The sequence below is a fragment of the Neopelma chrysocephalum genome, unplaced genomic scaffold (assembly GCF_003984885.1).
Source record: "Neopelma chrysocephalum unplaced genomic scaffold, ASM398488v2 Primary Assembly neopelma1_84, whole genome shotgun sequence".
NCBI classification, from domain to species: Eukaryota; Metazoa; Chordata; class Aves; order Passeriformes; family Pipridae; genus Neopelma; species Neopelma chrysocephalum.
Genome location: NW_020897746.1, coordinates 11,382,679 through 11,407,850, shown reverse-complemented (window position 1 = coordinate 11,407,850; position 25,172 = coordinate 11,382,679). Strand labels below are relative to the sequence as shown.

The following is a 25,172-nucleotide window of genomic DNA, read 5'->3' as shown; positions in this document are numbered from 1 at the left end:
TGCCTGCGGAGCGCCCCTTCCCGCCGCCCTCGGCCCGTCGCCCCCCGTCCCGGCGGAGGGACCCCCGGCCCCGCTGGGTGCCGGGCTGGACATCGCCGCGCACGTGCCGCCCGGAGCCGCCCCGCCGATGGAGTCCGAGATGCTGCAGTCGCCTCTGCTGGGGCTCGGCGAGGAGGATGAGTCCGACCTGACGGACTGGAACCTGCCCCTGGCCTTCATGAAGAAGAGGCACTGCGAGAAGATCGAAGGCTCCAAGTCTTTGGCCCAGAGCTGGAGGATGAAGGACCGGGTAATGCTCCCGGGCGCGGTGGGGTTTGGAGGAGCAGGAGAGTGGTGGGAAGGGAGCGGTGAGAGCTCAGAGGGCCGCTGGGCTGCAGCAGGGGTCTGTTTTCAGATGAAACCCTGCGTGTTGATCCCATAGTTTGTGTCCCGGTCATGTGGAGTTAGGGGAAGCAAACATGCAGAAGGAGCAGAAGCACTGAATTGATGCTCGTGGTACTTGCGCGCTTAGAGCAGCTCCATCGTTTAAGTTCTTTCAAGGAAATTTGGCCACGTGGTGCTTTTTGGGAAAGTCAGTAAAATGAACGAGGTGTGCAGGAGCTCTGCAGGTGAATGGGGAGGCTCCAGGTGCAGTAGGTTGAGCAGTTACAGCTCTCTGGAGGTGAAGTTGCACGGGAGCTTCGTGGGTTTGGAGCTTGCCACCAGCATGTTGTGTGGAATATAAAATGAAGGTGTGTTTGTGTGTGTGGAAACTGAGATTATGGGAATTTGGAGGCAGGAAATCATTATGAGATGAAGCTCTTGTTGTATTACGTTGGGAGCTTCCCTGTGTTAAGCCAAGAGAGACAAAGAAAGATCCCAGCTGGGTCTGGAATCCTCTGTTTTGTCTGTGTCCCGACTTCAGTGTTTAAGTAAAAAGCAAACAAAGCACTTAAGAAATGTCACGGATAATCATCTCCAGTCATTCAGTTCTTGGAATCCACTTTGGGTTGCAGGATTCCCTGGCTCCCGAAGTTGTTTTGCACATAACTTTGCGTTTATAGATATTTGTGAATTTTTGTGGTGACCAAGTTTCCGTTATGTTTATGATTCCTCCTGTAATGCTGTGGAATAACTTGTTGAAATTCCATGCTGTAATTTCTTTCCAGAGGCGTTATGATCAGGCACAGGGATGCTGTCCCTGTCTCAGTGTTCCTAGAGGGGTGGTTATAGTTCTCAGAAGTTCTGGGAAGGCTCTGGCTGAACCAGAGTCATTTCCCTGAGGAGAATCATGTACTGAAAATGTGACTTGGCAGATCGTTCCCGGGTTGAACTGAGTGTTTTGGGTGCGATTGAAGGGAGGCACAGACACCACGTGTGTGCTCTTTCTGCTCTAAAGGGTTTTGGCAAAGAAGAGGCTTTCTCTAGTAGACTGTGGAGGTGTGATGAGCTTGCTTGTCTATTTTAGTGATCCCTCTGCCTTCCTGGGAAGCTTCCTGTTCACTTGTTTCCTGATCTGCAAAGTTGTCTCTTTCTAATTTGGGAATGACTTTGGCTGGGTCAAGGTGATCAATAGGTCGTGCAGCAGCAGCACAAGTGCAGGGGGTGAGGAGCAGCTTCTCCGTGGTTGGTGTTAAACATTTCACGTGCTTGTTATGGCCAGGGAGAATGGTTTTGATGAAGAGAGCAGTGGTTAGTGATCACCACAGCCCACTGACTCCCGTGGAGCTGCAGAGTCCTCCTCCCAGACCCTCCTGTGCTGTGAATGTTGTGCCTGTCACGACATCGCTGCTGCAGGGACAGACTCAGCGAGGCCCTGGGTCACTCCACGATACTGAGTCTGCTTCCTGTAAAAGGAGAAAATAAAAGCAAATCCAGAATTTTCTCTTTAGTCCTTCTGTTTTCACTGTCAGCTTGAGCCAAATAACTTCACACCAGGGTCGGTGGTGCTGCTCAGGTGTCATTTGTATCTGGGCAGCTGGATCAGGGATCCTTTGGACAAACTTGCTGTTGTGTATCATTACTTTTTGTTTAAGAACAGGTGCATAGGAAGATAGAGAAAGCACATAAAGACATGTGAGAGAGGAGAAGCAGCTGATTTGAGAATGCTCTACCTCATTACTTTTAAATCTTAGGAGTTATTTTTCACATCTTTCATTCCCCTCCTTAGCTGTCATTGGCTGTCTGCTGAGCATTTGATGTGAGATAACAAAGGTAGAACCTCATCTGGGGAAGGAAGGGCTCTGAGGATGAGGGTTTGGAACGCTGCATGGGGATGCTTGTTAAATATTTCCCCCCAGCCAACTCGAGTTGGGTTAATCCTGCAAAATAATTCATGAAATGTAATCTTGTGGTCCATGAGCAGGAGGTGGAAGGCAGCTCGCTCATGCTGCTGCTTTCCCACAGCCCAGCTGGAAATGGCAGTGGGAGTGTGACGGGTTTGTCCAGGGAATGAGGCACCTGGATAAAAACCCAGGACCTGGGATTGGTGGGAGTTTTCTGGGAAGCAGTTGGGAAGGGTGGTGTGAAGGCAGACACAAAGTAACGCGGCCGCCTGTGCTGTCAGCATGGAAACACTGACTGCTGTTCATTCCCCCCTTCTCTCCCCGAGCTGCTTTGTTATGCTCTCTGGCATCATTGATTAATTATTCCTTGTTCTGGCTGTCCTCAGAAAGTTTCCTCTCTTTCTCTTTTCTTGTTTCTGTGCGCTGATCCCGCTGATCTGTGTCGGTGTCCACGGCCCCCGATGTTTGTCTGGAGCTGCTCATCCCGTGTGGAGCCCCTTCCCTCCAGTCCCAGCGTGGCTGAGGGTCTGTCCCATTCCCCTGGTGCTTTGTCTCTCTCCCCTCTTTCCCACAAGCCAGGCTGATGGACTCCAGGTGTGTCTTGTCTCCGGGATGCTGCTGAAGGAGGATGTAGCTCTGGCTGTGAGCTGAGTGCGGAGAACTTTCCGTTGTTTTCAATTTGATAAATGAACTTGTCACAGCTTGGGTTGGGACCCATCACCTGTCGTGTAACACACCAGCCTGTCTCTAAATGAAGAAATTCTCAAAGGTCAACCAAACCAAGTCTCTGTTTGTCCAAGTTGCAGGTAAATCTGTCATGTCCCCGTGAATCATGAAAACCATGAGCGGTGGCAGATTTTTGCCTTATTCATCGAGGAGTCCTGGGGAGTGATCCGAGCTCTGCTATAGTTATAGGAAATGATTCACTAAGATTTGGGAGTGGAATGACTCTTCTTTTCATCCTGCTTTGTTGCTCTAAAACCCTCAGAGTTTTTATGAAGTTGAAGGTTCTTTGGAAGGCAGAACTCTGATAAGTGGGAGAATCGAATCAGCAGAGTAATGGGTGGTAAATCTGGAGAAAATAAGTGAGCATTCGCTGGTGTCCCCCGCCCCTTCTCCACGAGGGCTGCTCTGAAAACATTTAATCCTTGCTCTCCCCCTTCCATGGGCTGCATATGCCATCAAAGTGACACTGCTTTGATCTATTATTTATTTAAAGAATATTTTTAACACAAGAGGGTTGGAGTTATGCTTTGTGTATTGAATTAAATCTCAGCCTCGGTAGCAACCAAAGCATGTAACTTGATTTAAATGAAAACACTCCCAAGTACACCAGGTTTTACTGACAAGTTGCTATTAAATTCTGAATATTTAAATTAGGAATTACTGTATTTATATTGATTTCTAAGATAAGCAGAGAGCAACAAAGCTGATTGTAATAGTTTTACTTCAACATTTTTTTTCCTGCTGCCTCATAACTTGCTGAGTGAGAATTAAATCCTATTTTTATGAGAAGAGGAATACACAATTAGGTTTCTCTGGACATGCAGATTAAAGCAGAACTGCATACAAATGTGCTTAATTCAGACAAGCAGAGTTTACCTGCCTGCACAGTAAATCCCTGGAAGTGTCCAAGGCCAGGTTGGACGGGGCTTGGAGCACCCTGGGCTGGTGGAAGGTGTCCCTGCCCATGGCAGAGGGTGAAATGGGGTTAGCTTTAAGGTCCCTTCCAACCCAAACCAGTGTGGGATTCTGTGGTTGTAATGTTCCATGTGTTGAAGGGAATTACTGCAGGGTGGTAGTGGTGTGGGTTTGTGCACATCAGTTCAGCTGGAGATCGTTGTTTCCATGCACAGAAGCTTCCCAGGCACTGAATGGCCACGTTTGGGCTACTTGTTCATCCTGGAGTGCTGGTGGCTCATTTCCCCCCCTCTTCTAAGACTGGTTTGGTCTTTCTTGGGAGCTGAAATCACAGAATCATGGAATCAGTAAGGTTGGAAAAGACCTTAAAGCTCATCAAGTCCAACCGTCATCCAGGACCACCACCATGTTCACCACTAAACCACGTCCTCAAGTGCCACATCCACCTGTTTTTTGAATACTTCCAGGGATGGTGACTCCACCCCTGCCCTGGGCAGCCTCTGCCAGTGCTTTACAACTCTTTCTGTTGTAAATTCTGAATTCTTTTTTGCTTTTATCCAATCTAAACCTCCCCTGGCACAACTTGAGGCTGTTTCCTCTCATCCTGTCCCTTGTTCCCTGGGAGCAGTGCCTGACCCCCCTTCTATCAGGGAGTTGCAGAGAGCGAGAAGGTCCCCCCTGAGCCTCCTTTTCTCCAGGCTGAGCCCCTCCAGCTGCTCCTGAGAGCTGGTGATGGTGTGGGTCTCTCTCCTGGCTCAGTGGTTGAAGCCCACCCTGGTTCAGTAGTTCCTGCCAGTGGTGATTGCAGCTCTGTGAGGTGTCGGAATTGTGTGGGAGCAGTGGCCCCTGCTGCCTTAAAGTGACTGTCAAACCAAACCAAACCCAACCCCAGGCTCTCCTGGAACTGTCAGCCATGAGCAGTGTCAGCTCACCCCTGGATTTGTGTCTTCCCTCCCCTAGAACAGGGATCCCTTTGAACTGAGGTGTTGGGTATTGATTGGATGGGGGTGGGAGGCTGCACTGTGTCCACAAATGTTTTATGTCTGAGCAAAGGGGACTTTGATTAACAGCTCTGAGAGCACAACTGGGCACAGACTCTGAAAGAGAAAGATCTGACCTTTGTACACCAGCAGGAAACACCGAAATCCTCAACTTGGCCACTCACTCTCATCCTGTGAATATTCTCCCTTCAGCTGAGATCTGTAAAATGAACACCATTAGCAAATGGAATGTCAGAAAATAGCTCTATCTGTGTCTCTCCATTTGAAGATGCAGTGAGAGGAATTTACCTATATATAACCTGCTGCTTTTTCTGTCTGGGCGGCCGGGGCAGTCCTGGGGGCTGGTGCTGCTGAGCAGTTGGGATTTGCAGAGGAGTCAGGCAATCATTGCTACTGAAAATCAGCATCTATCCTGTGGTGGGTAGTTACCCCCTGCCCTCCAGCATGTGTGGGGAAATTTGAAAGGTCTATGAATAGCAGGCAGAGAAAAAAAAACACACCCTTGAAAGATACACACAGATATGTTGCAGATTGCATACTTTAGTTAAAAATGTGTCACTCTGGGAGGCTTTTCTTCTCCTCTCTCAAGCGTGGCAGATGTCACCGGAATTCGGTCGTGGTGACAACTGGGAAATGTCTCTGCTGCCAACCACCCCTGCCTGGCCTGGCATTGGGGGTGTTTCAGATGCTGGAGGTTGTGTGGATGTCTCAGAAATGCTTCATTAATGCTTTTCCTGCTCTTCTGTTCCTTCTCTCTGCCTGTGTGTAGACAGAGAAGTCCGAGGGCAGCAGCTTCCTCGGAGTTTCAGTTCTGGCTCCGTGGGTTGTGTCGGTTTTCTGGGAGGTTTGGGGGGTTTGCCTGTGTTTGCCTCTCCGAGGTGTTGTTTTAATTGGCTCTCTGCTGTGCTGATCTTCACCCTTGGCTGCTTCCAGAGGTGACTGTTGGCCTAGCGAGGCCACGGGCAGCTGAGGGGGGTTATTGATCCCTCTGTGACCCGTGGCTTTAACTGGCATTGCCAGTAAATTTGATAAACCCATGACGTGTGTCTGGTTCCTCTGTTCTCTAAAGAAGGTACTGTAGGTGCCTCTTTCAATGAATTATCTAATTAATTGCTTAAGCCCAGGTTTGTGTTAATGACGTTCTCTAATGCAGAGCAGTGATATGGGGTGGGTGCCACAGGTGACAGATGGGCCTGGGGTCTGAAGAATTCCTTTTTATCTTATTGTCCCAGTGGTTCTGCCAGTGACACCCTCACTAGTATTTTTATTTCTGGGTTTGTATTTATTGATTTATCCTTGCTGTGGTGTGGCAGGGTGACCTGCACCAGAGCAGCCCTTGCTGGGTAGGGGATGGGAGTGAGGTGTAATCAGTGTAATTACTGTGGGAACAGCCATGGGTTGGGTCAGGCTGCCCTTCTCCCTGTCTGGGTGAGCCCTGTGTTCCTGGCTCTCCCTCTGCTTGACTTCCCTGTAGCCTGACAGAGCCTCAAGCAGGAGCACAGGCTGCAGCATGGTTTGTTCCCTCAGGGACCTCTCCCTTTCTCCGTGGCACAGCAGCAGGATGGAATTTAAAGCCCCTGGAGGGCTGGTGGGGTTAAGCCTTGGGAAGCAGGGGCCAGCTCTGTACTGTGTGCCTCAAACACAACCAGCATCTCCATCTTCATGTTCCTGACACTTCACTGGAATTCATGGACTTATCTCGATCATTTTCTCCTACTCGCTCCTGTAAGCTCAGGAAAATTCCTCTTTTCAGAAGTTATTTGACTGTGAATTAGTTGGCTGTGGCTCAGGGATTCCACTGGAGTGAGACAGTGACTCCTGATCAAAGGCGCCGCGTGTACCCGGCGTTATTGACTCCCCAAAGATCTGAGAGTGCCGTCCAGGAATGATTTGAAAGAGTAGCTTGCGAGGAAGATCTGAAGCTGAAGTCAGTCAGTGCCTGGGAAGGAAGACCGACACCTTCTCAAGGCAGTGCTAGACAGGAGTGGGAATGCGGTGGAGAGACTGGGAGAAGCCAGAACAAATGCAAAGCAGAGCTGGGCTGAGGTGAGGAGGAAACCTGTTGTCACAGATCAAATGGAGAATAACGTCTAGAAAATGCCTACTGATTCTTTTGCATGTCGTATAAAGAAAGATCATAGAAGTAGAAGATTTGCTTTCTATTATTTTTCATTATTTTCAGGAAATGATTGGCAGGGACAAGGGAACACCAATTTGGTTCTCTGCATCTGAGGGTGGTTTGAAGGCAGTGGCTGCTTTGCTGTGATGATGGATCAACCTGCTCGAGTGGGTAGTTTTTAATCTTAAGGGCAGTTGGTCACACACGATCCCCTTTCATCTCTGAGGGCACCTTTGGAGCTGAGGTCCCCGGCCACAGCAGGTCCTTGGATGTGCATCCGAAGAGATGCACAGTGTTCCCAGAGCAAGGAAATATGTCTGTGGATATCTGGGGTAGTGAGTGACATGAGCTGAAGAAGTGCTTATAAAGTACCCAGTGAAGGCAGCATTTCCAGGTGTGTTTTGTGAGGAGCTGTGTCACTGCTGGCACGTGAACCATGTACAGGAGCTGCCTGCGCTGGGCAAATGAACATGTTGGACATAATAAACCTCTGAAGAAAACTCAGAGTGTTAGTGCTGAACACAGAGGTTAGAGAAGGAACACAAACCCTGTGGAGGAGTTGATCTAGGAATCTAGAGCAGGCTGGCACCCCAGGAACCCACCGTTTGGGCTGCAGATGGCTGAAGACAACCTGCAGAGCTGTTGAATTATTAATGGTATCTCGAAGGATTTCTTTGCATTCTACTCTTTTTATTGCTGTGGAAAAGCACATGGAGGGTTTTTTTCCCTAACAATTTATTTATCTTAAACTTTGCGTTAAAAAAATTTCCTTGAAGCTGAAAGCTCTTCCTCTTTTAGATGTTTTTACCTTGCAAATGGTACAGGTGAGCTGCAGAGGCAGCAGGGCTCTGTGTTCCTGGACTGGGATAAGTTGTGTCCACGTGGGATGTGTTCTGAGTTGCTTCAGCACCCTTTCACTGGGTTTGTGTGCAGTTCTGTGATGGAGTGGACCAGGAAGGTCAGGGTTTGTGTGCCTGTTCAACACTTTTCAGCCTTTCCCCTGGCTGATTTGCAGACCTGCATTCCTCAGCGGAGCGTGGTGCCAGAGCCCTGGGAACGATGCCTGGGCACGTTGTCCTCACTTGTCACCTCTGGGCTGGGAGCCCAAAGTGGGAAGGACTGGGGAAAACACGATTTTCTGGTGCTGCAGAGTGAACTGGGACTCCGAAGGGAGAACAGTGGTTTGTGTTGTTAAATGCTGCTGCCGGTGTTGGGTGTTGGAGACTTCCTTGCTGGGGAGTCTAATGGCACATCTCCAAAGGATCCAACATCCTGGAGTCACCTGTGGAACACCTCGCTGGCTTTGCCTGTTGGTTGAGAGGTTTGTATTAAATCTGTGTAAAAATGTCCAAAAGAAGCCTTTAGGAAGAGAATGAATTTCCTGCACAAGCAGGGATTTGAGCCTCCTGGCCAGTGAGGGTTTCCAAATGAGACTGAGAGGAAGATTTGGAATCTGGAAATCTGTCCCAGTGTTTGTGTTTAATGTTGATAACTTCACCCCCAACTCTGTAAAATAACGTAGCAGTGTATATTTCTTGTTTAATGCTGACTTAATCTTGTGTTTATATTAACTCACTGAAGCAATTTGAACTGACTGGCATAAACCCAGGCAGGTTTCTAGCACTTGAGTGTTCTTCTGGGTAATGTTTAAGAGAAAGTTTTCAGCTTGCAAATTGCAGTGAAGAAATCAAATATTTATGGGTCTTAAAATGTCCAGTCTGAAATGTACCACAAAATGTAAAATTTCTCATAAATGCATTGGCTTGTTCTTGGTATTACTTGAACTAGAAGTTACTAAACTGTTCTTACTCGGGCTGTAACAAATCCAGCACTGCTGAAAGTGGCTGTTTTGGTTTCAGCCTGGGCTGGAATCACTTTCAGGGATGCTCCAATAGGATCAGGTGGGCTCCCTGTGATGATAAAAGTTCACATTTTCAGTCAAACCCATTCTTAGGGAGATAATGCAATGTTTTTTTTCTGGCTGAAAATAGCTGCAGAAAGTGCACTGTGCTCACCTGCAGATCTCTGAATGAAATAAGAGGTGAATTAGAAATATTTTACAAGTTTTCCAATCCTGAGTATAAGATGTAAATTTTTATGTCAGGTGCTTTAAAAAGCATCTTCTTTTCCGAGCAGATGCAGAACTCCCTCTGCTCCCTGAGCCCCATTTCCGATGGGTTTGGGGAGGAATTCAATACCATTGCTTCTCAGAAAGAGCATTTTGGCTGAGTGGATTTTGCAATTTAGCTATTGCAGGTTCTGACCCAGAGTTATTAACCCATTTTAAATTGGATGCAATACAAGCTTGGGAATTGTGTACCTTTTTTTTTAACATGCAAACACTCCCCAGTGCAGAGCCCACAGTAAGAGCTGCTGTGGTCTGATCTTGAGCCTTTGCTGAGAAAGCATTTTGGATATTGGGTTTCTTACCAGCTTGCCAAACATTCTTCTGCTTCATTTTTTAATTCTAACAAAAATCCATTGAAATGTATTCTGGGAGATATACTCTTGAAATGGGAAAAAGAAAATTTCCACTGTCTTAATGACAGATGAGAAGGTCCTCATATTCTTGTATTAAAAAGATTTAAATATGCAGTGCAGTTTCTGGCGTGTTCCAAAAGCTTAGAAATGTCAAAAGGGTTATTATTGGGTTTTTTGGGCTCGGGGTTTTTTTTTGTCTGCTGTGTGTGCTGGCACCCCCCTGCCCTGGGCTCATCCCCCAGCGTGGGCAGTTCTGCCCCTCTGCCCCTCAGGTGAGACCCCCCTGCAGAGCTGCCCCAGCCCTGGGGAACAGCACAGGAGGGACAGGGAGCTGCTGGAGAGAGTCCAGAGGAGGCACCAGGATGGTCAGAGGGATGGAGCAGCTCTGCTGGGAGGAAAGGCTGGGAGAGCTGGGATTGTGCAGCCTGGAGAGGAGAAGCTTTGGGGTGACCTGACTGTGGCCTTCCAGGACCTGAAGGGAGACTACAGGAAAGAGGGAGAGACTATTTACAAGTGCCCGAAGTGCCAGGACAAGGGGAATGGCTTCAAACTGCCAGAGGGCAGGGTTAGATGGGATATTGGGAAGGAATTCTTGGCTGTGAGGGTGGGGAGGCCCTGGCACAGGTTGCCCAGAGGGGTTGTGGCTGCCCCTGGATCCCTGGAAGTGTCCAAGGCCAGGCTGGAGCAACCTGGGCCAGTGGAAGGTGTCCCTGCCCATGGCAGGGGGTGGCACTGGATGTGATTTAAGATCCCTTCCATCCCAGGCCAGTCTGTGATTCACCCTCAGGGGTGGATGAGGAGGAGCAGGTCAGGGGACAGGAGTGAGCTGTAATTCTCCCCGAGGGTGTGCTTGTTGTTTGCAGAATGAGTCGTAGTGGAGTGTGAGACTTTATGTCCTTTGGGAGAGGTGGCAGAGGGGAAATCACCCCATTTGTCTCTGGGATCAGTTCCTGTTCCTTTCATTAGGGGTTTGCTGTCAGTTTTCCTGGAGAGGTGCTTATTTAAAACCCCGAACTTGGGAATGGAAGATGAATCTCAGCCTGTTCAGCATAAGTCACCGATCAGACATTACTGGCAAAATATTGAAAAATAAGTCAGTATTAGACTGCAAATGGGAAACAATAAATACGGGAGATGGAGAAGATTGGTTGGCAGGATACTTTCTCTTGGAGGAATGATTTATGTGTTTTCATGCCTCCTAAGTTATTTTGTCTGTAGTTTCCTGTGTTTCCTTCAGGGTTTTCAGTGTGTTTGCCAGCACATGGTGACTCCTGGCGATGTTTGTACCCCTCCACACCCTGCAGCACTGTGGGTTTTCTGTGGCCCTGTGGGCTGGCAGATGATGCAGTGTGCTGGAAAGGTGTCCCTGTGGGCAGGGCAGTGCCAGGAGCTGTGTAATGATGGGGTGTTTTGGGGAGGGAGCAGTTTGGGTGGTGCTTTGGGTGGTCCATAACACTCTGCAGCAGTGACGGGTCTGCAGGACCCAGCTGCACCTCGCTGCTGCCCCTCATGTTGCAAATACCTCTGCTTGGACTGTGGATTCTTTGGAATTCTGAGGAGGGTGCACCTGTCCTTAGTGCTGAACTCCATCCCATGATGATCCACCCCATCCATGTGTGGCTCCTCGGGAACCCTCGTGACATCCTGGGGATCCCCGTTCAGACTCTTGTTTTCATCTCTGTGCTGCAAAGTGCTGCTTCCTCCTGGGTCCCTCCTGGGCACGAGGAACTCCTGCATGATTGCAGGGTTTGTTAGCAAGAGCACACTTTGGGATGAAGCCATTAACCACATCTCTTGCTAGATCCTTACTCCATATTCCCTGTCATGGCCATGGGAGTGAGGAAAAGCCGCCGGATTTCTGTCCTGGTGTTGAGCCTGTCCCCCTTCCATGGCAGGAACAGTGTCTGGCTGCTCCAGTTTCCTTATAAATTATACATTTGTGTGGCTCTAGGGTTTCTCTAAGTGTGACATTTTGGATTTTTCCCCCTCCTGTTGTGAATTGCAGTGGGGGTGTGGGTGTGCAGACAAGCACTGATGGAATTACTGGGAGCCTTTGTTTTGCTTCTCTGGTTTAGGGGTTGGGACGAGGGAGTGTGGAAGAGACCATGAAACGTGCAATAATAGTTTTCAAGCAGTGTTTTTAGCTGGCTGTGGTGCTCAGCTGTTGGTTTAATGCAGGTTTTTGGTCCCAGGTGAAGTTTGGTGGGCTTGGGTTTGGTACCTTCATGGTGCCCACGTGGCACAACCCCGAGTGCTGCCTGGGCAGTGCCAGGGTGATGCTGGAGCAGCTGGAACAGGCCCAGGGAGGGAGCCAAGACAGGATTTCTCCTAAGAAGGCTCTTCAGGGTAACTCAGGTGTGCAGAAAACAAAGAAAAAATGGACTTAATGTGTTTGGTTTTAATGTGTGTTTGTTTGTTTGCAGATTTTAAGGTTTAGTTTGTCACTTGGGGGTTTTTCCATTGTAATATGCTTAGTTTTTAATATTAGAGATCATGCACTACATTATAATATTGATCAGGGACCGTGAATAGCATTCCCTCATGTTTTAATAATATGTTTCAGCTGGACAATGGCTAATTTAAGATGAGTAGCAGAAGTTCACTCATATCTATTTCCATGCTCAGAAAGAGAAGAATGGGCTCTGGAAATAATAATAAAAATAGTAACATAGAGTCTAAGTACTGTTCTAATAAAAAATATGAAAAATCTAATCAGTCAGGCCTTGCTCAAAATAGTCCATGTGAAAGGGCAGGGAAGAGGGGTTGGTTGAAACCCTTCAAAAGTTCTCAGAGTGGTAAAATTTGAACCCAAGTGAAAGTTGCTGTTGTTTGTGCACTGAGTAGGTGTGTTATTGCCTGTCTTTGCAGATGAAGACTGTAAGTGTTGCCTTAGTTTTGTGCCTAAATGTCGGCGTGGACCCTCCTGATGTGGTGAAAACGACTCCCTGTGCCCGCCTGGAATGCTGGATCGGTGAGTGCTGACCCTGAGCCCTGCAAATACTGAGCCACAGCACAGAAGGTCTCCTGAAAGTTGTGAATTTCCTGAACTTAAAGCTGGGGTGAACAAAAGGAAATCTGGGGTCTGATTTCTCTCTCTCTCTGTGGGTCACTGGAGAGTCCAGCCCCAACTGCTGCCCTAGGTCATGTCCTGCTTTGTTCTGAAATGAGATACCATGGAGCAAACCAGCTGTTAATGAGCTGCTTTGCTTCCTTTTAATTGTGGTAGATTTATAAATAGCTGAGGAAGTCTGTGAGCAGTTCCATCCTCTGAGTTCTGGGGTCTGCAAAGCTTTAAATCCCCCTCTGCTGCCTCACACAGCAGAGCAGGGAGGTTTGTAAAATGCAAGGACTTTGCTGCCTGTTGAGGTGGCTGCTCCAGGGCTGTTTTAATTGGAAACATGAATTCAGAAGACCTGGAATTATTCCCAAGGATGTCTTGCCAGCAGTTCCAACACCTGGTCTTGCTAGTTTGATGCACCGTTGGATTAAATTCCCAGTCTTTTTGTGAAGCAATGAAAAGTTCCCTTGGTTTTTGGAGAAAAAAGTCTGATTATCAAGATGAGGCAAATCTGAAGTAATATTAGAAGGAAATATGTTGTGTACAAAAGCTTTCTCAGAGAGATTTGTTTTTTATCTAGGAAGGGGGAACGTTCAGCCTCCAGCACATACCACTGTAATCCTCAACTCTGGGGCTTAGACAGGCCTCAGGAGCAAATTAATCACGGCACAAACGGAATTTTAAAGGAAAAACTTTCAGAAGATCTCGTTTCTAACCTTGCTTTACCTGCTTTCATGAATCCCAGCATCTCAGGTTTTTAACCTGAAAACGCTGCTGACTTTGAAGCAGTTGAAGAGCCCTGAGCAGGCAGGGACAGATCCACCAGTGCAGGGGAGGGAACAGCTCTGGTGTCCCACTGACACCCGGGCAGAGAGCAAAGGGAATGAGGAGCACTGCAGAGGCATTTGAATAAAGTCATTAGTGCCTATCATTAGCAAAGAGAATTTTGAATGCGGTTTTGTAATTAAATTTTCAGTGTGTGTGTGTACACAAGTGCTCCTTCCATTTCCAGCCGACTTGATACTTCTGAGGAAGGTAATTGCAGAAATATGGGATGTTTTCCTTGCCCCAGTCTCAGGAGAAGCGAGTGGGGGGTGGGAGAATGTCTTTGCAGATGTGCAGGGAGGTGTGGAACTCCTTTTGCTCCAATTGCAGTCTACTGCTATAATTTAAATAAGATCCCAGCTTTTATTCATTAAAGAAAAATAACTCATACAATCCTGCTTTCATCCTACTTTATTATATTTTCTTTCCAACAAAAGTAGAATATTTGTAAAAATTTTAAAAAAAACCTCTTCATTGATTTGGTTAAGTGCTTTTAAAATAATTTATATTAAATAGTGAAATATTAGTTTCTAGTTGTTTGGTTTTTTTAATCTTGTTAATAGTGTAATTATATGTTCATGGTGTTTGAATAAAGCACATAGACTGGAATTGTATTGCTGTGTATGGATGGTTGTAATTATCTAGTGATAAAATTAACTTCTAAAATATTACAAATGGCACGTAATCTGAGAAACAAGAAGCAAAGGAAGTAAATGAAGCAGGACTTTCATCCATCAAGAGAAAATGTTTATCATCAAATATTTAATCAATTTGAATTTTTGTCGCTGTTTACAATAGAAACCTTTTTTAGTATTGAAGGAAACAGATGTAATGCCTCTCCTGTCCTTCAAAACTAAATTGTGTTTAGTAGCTCAGTGAGAGAAATCCTCCAGCTTTGACAGTCTGTAATGAACTGGATTTGTGTCAAAGTTGGGTGTTGCCCCCAGGTAAATTCCATGAGGAATGACAAGTTTGTGAGTTTGAAATCGGTCATGAGAGGAACCTGTGTGAAACTCTCAATGGTCTGAGGGGTTCAGCTGGGGTCAGAAATGCTCCTCTGTGTTCTGTTCCCAGATCCTCTGTCCATGGGGCCTCAGAAGGCTCTGGAGACCATCGGGGCCAACCTGCAGAAGCAGTACGAGAACTGGCAGCCAAGGGTGAGTGTCCCTGGGCTGTTTGCCTGCTCAAACCTTCACATGGCTGTGCATCATGGTCTGTTGAATGCCTTTTCCTGAAGTGTTTTTAAGTATGTTTCTATCAGAAGGGCTTGTCTTGAAGCATTTATGGTAGATATTATATTTAAGACAAAAGAATTTACTTTGACGTTTTTCCTTGTGGTACATTGACAATAAGAATTTGGCAGAAAATTCAAATAGTGCCTGAAATCAAAAAGGAGAGTGAAGCATCTTGATGCAAAGGTGAAAACAGTCCCTTTTCTGTGCTCTGTAGTGGAGTCCCTGGTACTGAGGGCTGAGGGACAGGTCAGAAGGAGCAGGTTCCCTGCGTGGGCCTGGTGGAGGTAAATTCCTGGTGAATTCCTGGTGAATTCCTGGTTCCTGCAGGAAATCACAGCCCCTGAAACATTGCAAAGCCAAACGCGTCCTGGTTTATTGCACTCCACAGGGCTCTTGAGTTTTCTGCAGTAATAAAGAGAAGTTGATGTGCCATGTGCAATAAAACAATAGGAACATTATTGAATTTACTAGAGCTTTCATATAAATACTAATACATCTAGTTTGGTCTGATTCTCAGTGGTTTGGAGTGGTTTGGAACAGGGGGAAGGAAGACAGTTTGGGGAAAACAGGGCAGTCTGAAAAAAAGACCCAATGATTAAAATCTTCTGAAATAGCCAATATTCCCAGGCTGTCAGGTCCTTCCAGCACGAGCTGCCTGTCAGGAATACCTTGTTGGGAATGTACAGATGGTGCTAATTCCTGGTACTGGGTCATGACAGGGATGGACACTGTGACCAGTCCTGGGCCATCGCTGCCAGTCCTTGCAGGATGTTGTTCAAACATCCCCCTTTGTGTTCAGTACAAACAGCTTAGCTGAAAAAAGCTGTAAAATGGGTAAAGCATGAAAATTCCTTGTTTCTGGAAGCTCCCAGGCTGCACAGCTGATGGATATTTCCTTCCAGGTCTTATTGAGCCCCTTTCTAAATAATTTATCAGCTTGCTGTTGCTTGAAGTATTTGTTCTGATTAAATTTAAGACTTTGCTTTATTGTTGTGTAGCTAAATAAATTTGTGTGCTGTGGGAGTAAAAACCACTTCAGCTGTTGTTTCATCTGCAAAATCCCGCAGTTAAGCAATATTCAGACAGATCATGCAATTCTCAAATAAAGATTGTGCTGGGGAGGGAGCAGGAGATGGCAGAGCTGGGGCTCGATCTGTCTTGATAAAGAATTCTCTGAACAAGTCAGGGTTCCTGCAGCTCAGTGCAGTGACAATTGAGGTGCTGGTGAAAAAGTGAAAAGAAACCAAGACAGCTCTTCACCAACCCTCCCTTGGGTCGTGGGGTTTGAGTTTCACTGGGCAGGGCAGGGGTTAAACTTGAGGGTAACTAGAAGGGGGTTCAGTTACAGGGATCGAGGAGGCTGCTGAAGCAGCTGAGAATGAAAGGGGAAAAGGGAGTGAAAGGCACAGCACCTTTCCTGGGACTGCTCCCCTGGTTTGGGAATTTGCAGCCTGGTGGGCTGGGGAATGGCTGGAGGAGCCCAGTGGGACTGGGGCTGGGTGGTGGCAGGGCCTGGAGCAGAGGGTTTGGCAGGGAGCATCCAGGGAACACGTGGGAAAGGGGAGCCTTTGGCTGAGGCAGCACTTTGTACCACTTAAATTGCCCAGAATAAAATACCTGGAATTTCTTTCGGAGGTTCCTCACATGCTCTGCATTTAAAATATTTAGATAAGGAATTGATCATATTGAAATGGGATTTCTCTGCTTCTGACCTTCATTTGTTACCCCCTGCAGAACCTGCCTGCATTAGGTGCAACCCTGGAGTAAGCCAAGCCGTGCTCTGGCTTGGGCTGGCAGTGAGGAGCAAATAATTTCCCTGTCATTGAGGTGTAAATTCAGTTTTCTTGGCTTCATTGCACGTTGTGCCATGCCAAAGGCAGGAACCTGCCTTAGTTTAAGAGTCAACAGACTTTGAAAATAGGACTAATGGACTGCGAGCTCCGAGTGCTGCTGCAGGGAGATGGTTTATGGAGATGCAGGAGCTCGTGGGGATTTTTATGAGCAGGAGTTACTGCTCTGTGAGTCCCAGTTTACCTCCATTTATCAGTGGAACCTGGGACCTGGCTCTGTGCTGTGGCACTGCAGAGCTGAGCAGAGGGGCTGGTGGGAAGGGTGAAGGTGTTCTGCAGGGAGTGTGTTTTCTGCATCCTGCTGGCTGGAATTGTCAGAGCTGAACCCCAGCACTTTGTGTCAAAGCATCAGCTACCCTGGGAGCACTGATGCTTGCACAGAGCCTGTGGGATGGGCTGGCTGCTTAGAAGGGTGCCAGGCTTTGTTCCTCCTCTGTCTCCTTCCTTGGCTCCCAGCCTTGCCCAGACAGTGAAGTTCCCCGAGTTTCCCTCCCTGAGAAGGGGCTGCACAGCTGAGGGCAGAGCTGTGAGTTGGATGATGCAAGTTTACATAATAAAGGACCTGGTATGAAGTAGTCTGGAGCATATGCTTATTAAATTTGCATGAAATTATAGATTTGCTTTCTCTCTGTTGGCAGTGGCTTTTGACCAATTTCTCTCTTTAACTCTAAACTGACCAGAACATTCACAGGACTTTTTCTCCCTTTTGCTCAATCATTTGGACACCTCTGCTGTGATTTTACTGCTCCCCATGAATCCCAGTGTCACTCCTGCACCAGGTGCTTTTTGCAGCCCTGTTCCTTATTCTGTGGTGAACTTTCCCAGTCCTGCCAGGAGGGCCAAAATGTGCAGCTCATAAACCCTTCCTTGCAGAGGTGAGGTGAGGAGGATGTCAGACACACGCTCCTCTGGTGCTCCAAGCTGTTCTGAGATCCTACAGAACTGCTGTAGTGGGATCTTGCAGCTGTATAGAGACCTTTATTTCAAGCTGAAGGTCAGTTCTTCTGTGGAACTTGGGACTTTTTACATCCTCTGATAAGTAGCTTAATGGGGTGTGAGAGGTTTGTGCCTGTGTAAGATTTCCCCAGAGCAAGTCTGTAATTTGGCATCACCACTCCCCTCCTGCCCCTCCAGGTCAGGAGCTCCAGGGCTCCTGCACACCCTGTGCAACAACCAGCAAGGCCAAAGAGCTCCAAACATCACAGCCCAAAGAATTTCCCCCCCTTACACCCACTTGCCTAAATAAAACAAAGCCAGTTACAGTATTGATCTTTTAATTCAGGTGCTGCATTGTGTCTCCCTTTTCCTTCTCTCAGTTTCCTCCTTTTGCACTAAGAGAGTCATTTTGACTGTTTTAGTTCTCTAATGGAATTAGCTGATTTCATTATGGCTCCACCTGAAGGGGATCCCTGGGGTAAAGGAGCTGGGAAGGGGGATGAAAATCCTGGGTGGGGGAAGGACTGGGGAAATCTAGAAGACAAGATTAAATAAACTTTCAGAAAGCCTTTGGGAAGGGTGGGTTGGAAGCAAGTGTTGGTGTTTGGGAATGGCTGCTCCTGGAGCATCCCTGGTCACTGAGGGTGGGGGGACAGTCCCACAGCAATTGGCTTCTGTTCCTGTGCAGTTCTCTTTGTGATGCTGCATCCCTCACATCGTGGCAGTTGTTGAGAGACAGGCAGTGACATGTCTGCACTCATTGATCTGGCAGATCTGGGCACTGTTTTGGGTCTTCCCAGCCCATTCAGTGGATGTGGCTGTGCCCATTTTCCCCTTGGTTCAGAGGTGACATCATCCAGGAGCAGGACTGCAGCAGGGCCTGAGGGAGCTGAGAAACTGGGGCCTGATCCCAAACAGGCTTGGCTGCTGCTCCTCTGTGGGCACGGGCAGAATGTTAGTTAGTTAGTTAACTAGTTAGTTAGTTAGTTGAGCTGTGGCTGTATATGATCCTTTCCCCCAAGTGCTTGGTGCCAGGCTGGGACTCCCAGCACTGTGTCCCCTCGTGCTTCACTGTGCCCAGGGTTTTAATGCAGATTTTAAATGAGGGGCTCTCCTGTGTGTCTCTGATCCCACCTCACCTGTTGTGTGATGCCTCCTGCCTCCACCAGTGAGTGATGCTCTCTGAGGACACACCTCCTCCAGCATGGGTAGATTATCTCTTTTGTGGCAAGCCTTCAAGGAAACAGTGATTTTCTGATCAAACAGGCTCTTCTCGTCTGCTTCCCAACAGTTTTCTCTTAATTTCAAAGGAAGTACAGCCAAGATACTTGAAATGGATCATTGAAAGCCTCTACCTTTTAGTGCCAGTTGTCTGTTGTTGATGCTGTTGTTCCCCTCATTAGAGATCTCTGGGCTTTGATAAGGTTTCTGAGGTTTCATTCCTTCATTGCTTCTTTCTGCCTAATTAATTGGGAAGTTGCTGCTGCACATCAAAGGGGGAGCATTTCCTGAAGAGTAACTACTTAAGCATGAAAACTAATTGAACACATGACCTAATTATTGGTCTCTCAGTGAGTCATACTTTTCCTTTATTTCTGTAGGGTTTTTCTTTTAAAACAACAGCAAATACTAATTGCTCCTGCAGAAGAAATACTGTAGAATTCCAAAGGGGAACATGGGAAAACTGGTACTTGGTCTCCCTAACTCTGCAGATGTAGGAACACGTAAGGAAAAAAGAATAAGAAGGAAAGAAACAACGAAAAGACAATGTGACCTTGTTTAACAAAACCAGGTTTTCCTTAGAGGACTATGTTTGTTGGTTTTTATTTCCCAACAGCCTCTTGAATTTGGCAGCTATTTCAGGCTCTGCAAAATTCTGCTGTATCAATCCTTTGCTGTCTTGTTAAAGATCAACTGTCTTCAGCATAAACCAGCACTTTTATTTTTTCAGAACAACAAAAAAAAAAGTCTCTTGTAGGAGAGGAGTCAACAAGTCTAATTGCCAAGCCCAGCTATTCCCGTTCTCCTTGTGTCTGCAAACCTGTCGTGGTGCTGTTCAGGGTGTCACTGTCAGCCAGGGGCTGTGTCACAAAATACCCCTCTGGAAGCACTGGTCATTTGGCCAGAAATGCACAGATTTTAAGTATGGGAAAGGATTGAAGCTGTTTTTTTTTGTCTTATGAATACAGAGACAATGAGGACAAGCGAAGCAGTAGTTGCAGGTTTCCTTCTGGTGGTCTCTGAGTGAGCTGCATCCCAACCCTCCCTCATGCACAGCCTGGCCTGGCTGGGGAGAGCACGAGAGCAGGGTCAGGCTCCAAACCATCCCCAAAGACACCTTGCACTGAAGCTGCTCTTTTTGTGCTGACACATCTGATCTGGGCCACCTATTTCCTCCTCCTGCTCCCAGGCCCTGACTCCAGGAGCCAGTCAGGGCATCATCCTAAACCATCCTAAACCATCCACAACTCCTGCAGTTGTGTGTCCTGAATTGCCCCTGGAGGCCCTGTCCTCACCTGGGAGCAGCTGTATGGAAAAGCTTCTGCAGCAGTGGGAACTGGAGGATGTGGGAATCAGCTGTACAAGGGGGAAGCTCCCTGCTGCAATCCCAGGGCTCAGTCTGGGTAGAACTCATGTTTTAATGCTTTTGATAGTGAGAAAAAGAAGTCTGATAAATCTTTAACACACCACTGAAAGTGGAAACGGTGAAATTGCAGCAGTAATGTATTTAATACTGATTTCTCTGAGGTTCTCCTGGAAAAATGAGTCCCAAAAAGCATAAAAGTAGTTGCAGGCAAGAAGTGCTGTGTGGAAGTGTGTTCAGGAGCTGTAAAGACAAGGAAGTGGCATTAAGCTGTTCTGTGAACTGAACTGTTCATGCATTGCAGATATCAGGGCCTGGCATTCTGGGACTAAGGCAGCAAACTTGCAAAATAACTTTATGGGGAAATCCTGTAGGTCTTGGCATCCTGCTGCAAGCCTGGAACACTGTGGTGGGATGCCCTGGAAGGGAGGGGATGGGGGAAGGGGCTGCAGGAGCTGAAGTCCAGAAAAGTACGTTGGAATCACAATGACAAGGACATTTCACTTGTAAGAAAAGATGATTTCTTCCCGTTTCATGAGCAAAGTGACACAGCAGTGGGACTGTGGGGCAGCTCTGAGCAGTGCCAGGCATCAGTGCCACTGAGCTGCCCCTGGCTGGGGGGTCAGGAGCTGCCAGGGCTCAAGGCTGCCAGGAACCAGATTCTGTCACCTGCTGCCTCCTCCTCCCTTACACACCTGGGCTTTTGCAGAAGCAAAAGATCCCCTTGGCCAAGGTGGAGCTTCCTGAGGCTGCCTCTGAGCTGCTTTTCCTTTGATTTATCACCCAGCATCTGAATTCCTGTTCATTTTGAGCTCCTGTGTTGAAGGCAGCCCTTCAGTGACCGTGCTTACTCTTGCCTTGCTTTCCACGCTCTCCTGACAGTAACATCCATTCACATGTTTTATACTTCACCTGGGTTTTGCTTTGTGCTTTGTCATCCAAATGGGGCCAGAATTGGCAGATCTGTGTATTTGAGGGTGTTTTCCTCTGACCATTGATGTCAGTTTGTCCTGAGATGGGAAGACAGAGCTGATGTTAAAAGGCTTCTTGAAGAGAAAAGCAGCTCTGCCTGGCAAAGCTGATTAATGTGTTTCTGTAATTACCACCCATCTCTGGGTGACCTATTTAGAAACACCTTGTCTTTGTGTTCTGTGGGGTGGGAGACAGGGAGGAGCCTCCTGCAGATCCCCTGGCAGCATCCTTGGTGCTCTTTGTCTGGAAATGCCACCCTGGCCAAGGGATTCAGTGCTTGCAGACTTGGACATGCAAAGGTTGCTGTATTACACAGCTGGAGCTTCTTTCTGACAGACACAGTTTTGTGCAAAACTCAGAGAAAACTATTGACATTTTTATTTATGTTCCTGCTCGTCTCTAAGGCAGAATGAGAAAAGTGTGAAATGCTTTGGGTTTAACCCCTTTCCTATAGAGCTTAACAAAGCATAAACCTCAGAACAATTGCTTTTCCTTCTGCTGACTCATTAGGTTGTTTTTAATCAGAATATTGCTTTATTAAACAATTACTTTGCAATCAGAGGAAAACTTGAAATTACTGAATAATTATTTAGTGTTGAGAAGATGAACTTCTCGCCCTGCACGAATCCAACCTTGCAGCTGCTTCCTGAGAGCAGGATGCACTTGGGCCAGAGTATAAACACCCAGTTTGAGGATGCACCAGTCTGTGGTCCTGCAGCCTAAACTGGGGTCCCAGTAGCTTTTAAATTTTAGAAACAAGAAGATGTGGAGCCTAAAACTGTAGAGGTCTTAAACCCGAGGTTCTAGAGAAGGAATGGGACTAAAATGACACTGATACTTGGGAGTTGGGTTGTTTGACTAAGCAGGTTTTAAGGCTGTGTCCTGGGGTGTACTGGGAATCCTGTTAGGGCATTTTGTGATGTGACCCATCGAGCTGTCTGCAGGCTGAGGGTGCAGATCTGGGGTGTGAGAAACAGCCTTGAGTTCTTTTACAATTCCCTTTGTTTAAAAATGAACCATTATTTACACAGCCCTCTCAGAATGTTTATTTGAGCAGGGAGGGAGGGATCTGTACCAAGCAGGTCAGGCTGGTGGGTGGAATTTCTGTAAATCTTGGCACAGAGCTGCAGTGTGAAGCAGCTTGTAACTGCTGAGACACACACCTGTCTCCTGGATGTGTTGGAGCAGACACTCAAGGTTAGTAGCCCTGATTTTTGTCTTCCCTGTCAACATCAGTTCTCATGAACAAGCTGCTCCAAGGTGGTTTTTTTTGGAAGTATTGCTGAATCCCGAGCCTGTACAACGAGGATTAGGTACTTTAGAATTCATTTCACATTGGACTTAAAAGCAAGGTCAGAGACTCTGCAGAGGGAAGGTAAAGTCACCACGGTGCTGACTCCAGGCAGGGGAGGAAATGTGCCCCGCTCAGAGCTCAGCTCCAGCAGTGCATCCCAGCCTGGCCATCAGCACATTCCCAGGGGAGCCTCGGGCTGCTCCACAGGGAATTGGGTTTGAAATGCAACCAAAGGCCTGCAGAGGGCTGGCCTGAGACTGGCCAGAGCCTTCCTGGGGCTTAGTTTGGCATTTAAACTTAAGCAGCTCTAAGTTACAGTGTGTCTTCACTGTAATTAATACTTTTCAAGTTAGTGACTAATAATTTTCTCAGCACTGTTTTCTCCTGGCCTGTGTTAACCAGGTTAAGCTGCAGCTCCTAACGTCAATTTGGGATTTCCAGCACCCTCCCTTCTACTTAAATATGCAGTTTTTATTACTTGGACTAATCCTCATGAATTTACATCAGGGTGATTTCATGTGCCCACAACCAAAATTAAAACACCTGAAAGGTGGAGTTTTAAAAAAAAAAAAATTAAAAATTAAAAAGCCTGGAGTCTATGGATGTGGTCCAGAATAATTTGTATTTGCATGATGTGTCTAACTCAAGAGTTATTGTGGCCATATCAGCTTGGGCTTAAAGCAATTGGGTTTATGATTGATGGAAAATAGAGATAAATTGCAGTCACTTCTTACGGTGCTGAGTTATCTGAAGTTACCACACAACAGGCTCCTGCTGCTGTTTGTGTCTCTGGGATAACAGTTAAGGGTTATTTTAAACCAAGGCTTGTACTGGGGTAGAGCAGAACATGTTCCTCCATGAATTCCAAAGGCTGAGTGTGTTTTTGCCTGGTTTCCTGAGGAGGCCAGGCAGTTAAACCGTGTGCTGTGGGACTGCATCGGGCACCCCCAGCTCATCCCAGCAACCTGGGACGGGCCATGTTTAAAAGGGTTGAGAATTCGGAATTTAAATTCATCCTAAACATTCAGCGAAAGCAGCCAAACCTTCAGGAGGAGGCTGCAAGTTGATAGAAAACCCCAAAATGAGCAGAAAATTTGGCTTGATTCTACTGCTCCTGAAAGAGTTCCTGTCTGTGATTGTTCGTTTGTTGTGCAGTTGTGCAAAAATAAGTGTTCGTGTACAGCTCTGAATTCGTCTGTTCTTTGATGTGTCTCCAAGGCCAGTGCAAATGCAGGATCCTAAATCTTCCTTTGATGCAGGAAAAAAGCTGTGGTTTAGTCAGTATTAAAATTAAATCACGGTGAATCGCGGGCCCGGGGTATTAATCACCGTTCTGAATGAACCAAAGAACAAAGTAGTTTTGTTTATGAGTGAAGTTTGTAGCTTTTCACCAGGAGAGCTTCCCCCTCAGCAGGGCTGGCAGCAGGGCTGGCATCAGGCCAGCCTGGCATCCTGCAGGGACACAGAGCACTGGGATAAGTCCGTAGTGATGGAGTTAATGGAAAAGAAATTCGTGAGTATAAAACAATGGTAGGGAAAATCCTCTTCCAAACCACTGCTGGGCCTGTCCCCGTGGCAGAATCTGCCTGCAGGGGTCCAGGACCACCCTCTGCCACCACCAGGCAGTCCTATTCCTGCTGCCCCCTTCCCACAGTGTTTACTAGTGTTGGATGAGTCAGGCTACAAAACTGATCCTCTTGGAACTTCCCAGCCGCTTCTCTCTGTGGACAAAATTAAGGATTTCCACCCAAAACCTGCCTGTTTCATAAGCAAGTCTTTATATATGGACTTTTCCTCCCAATCTTGTGTTGAGATCTTTGCTAAATATCCTCTGGGAATCCAAATGGGTTTATATAAAAGAGATACTTCCTCTCATCTCCACACTCTTTGATTTCTTTAAAAAAACTCTACAAGATAAGAGTTTGATTTAAAAAGTCTGACTCCTCATTAAAGTTGCTGAATGGGCTCTTCCCTGAGGTGTTTGTTCGTTTTTCTGTTTGTTTATTGTTATTCCAACCAAGTGCCCAGCACAGAGCTCAACCTGCTCTGGATTTCCTCTGGATCCCTTTAAAGACTGAAGTCCTGCTTCCTGCTTTCCCTTTTCCTGCTACCTGGGCAAGTTCAAATGCTGTTACCTGCTCCAGGTGATGCTCAGTAATTCAATACTTGAGTTAATTTAGTTTATACTTTTTGTTCTGTGGCTCCTGGAGATGTGATGGGAATGTGGGGACTGGGGGGGTCTTGTTGCCTGTGGCTGATGGTGGCTGGTGATGTCCAGGCCAGCTCTGTGGCTTCTCAGCTCACTGAAATTCATCCTGGTGTTGGTTTTCCTGCATGTCATTACAAGGTGATTTCATGCTTGAAAAATAACTGATTGTGTGAGAGTGTGTCTGTGGGCAATGGGCTTTGGGGCAGAGCCACCTCACTTCACATTACAGCATTAAATATGGCCAGTGTTAATGCCCACAGCAAAAGCACAGAGCCAATCATTTGGTGTGATTTCCCCACACTGTTTTCTTTTCCTGGCTTGGTTGCAGTTTCTATTGAAACTGCTCCTATTTCCTGCAAATTTGTCAATACAGTGTTTTATCAATCCAGGGGTTTCAACGCCGGAAGTCGAAATGTCTTAAAAATGCTTTTAACATCGTAATGTAACAACTTCACAGGGAAAAGGCTGGATAAACCTACGAGTGTTTTGTAAAAGTGTGGCAATAAACAAGCAAAACTTTTAATTTTGCCTGTCTGAGCAGAATAATGAGGATCATCTGGATCAGGCCTTTGACAGGAGCTCTTCAGTGAGACACTGAGGTGACCAGGAAATCACATTCCCACAGACCTTTTGGGGTTTTGGTTGGGCTCTCTGTTACCTTTTGCTCTAAGCACTGCTGGGAAGCCCCTGCTGGGAAGTGGAG

General features: G+C 47.0%; 1 protein-coding gene across 4 annotated transcripts in view; it reads left to right on the top strand.

Annotated features, from left to right (window-relative positions):
- The window catches only part of RPTOR (regulatory associated protein of MTOR complex 1), a 102,230-nt gene continuing 77,058 nt past the window's right edge, over nt 1-25,172 (top strand). The window contains exons 1-3 of one of the 4 annotated variants that reach the window (XM_027691601.1): nt 1-289; nt 12,375-12,477; nt 14,464-14,546. In XM_027691601.1, coding sequence (XP_027547402.1) covers nt 128-289; nt 12,375-12,477; nt 14,464-14,546 — 348 coding nt within the window. In that variant the 5' untranslated portion in view covers nt 1-127. The remainder of the gene's footprint in view (nt 290-12,374; nt 12,478-14,463; nt 14,547-25,172) is intronic. The other 3 variants (XM_027691603.1, XM_027691600.1, XM_027691602.1) reach the window with 3 other exon arrangements.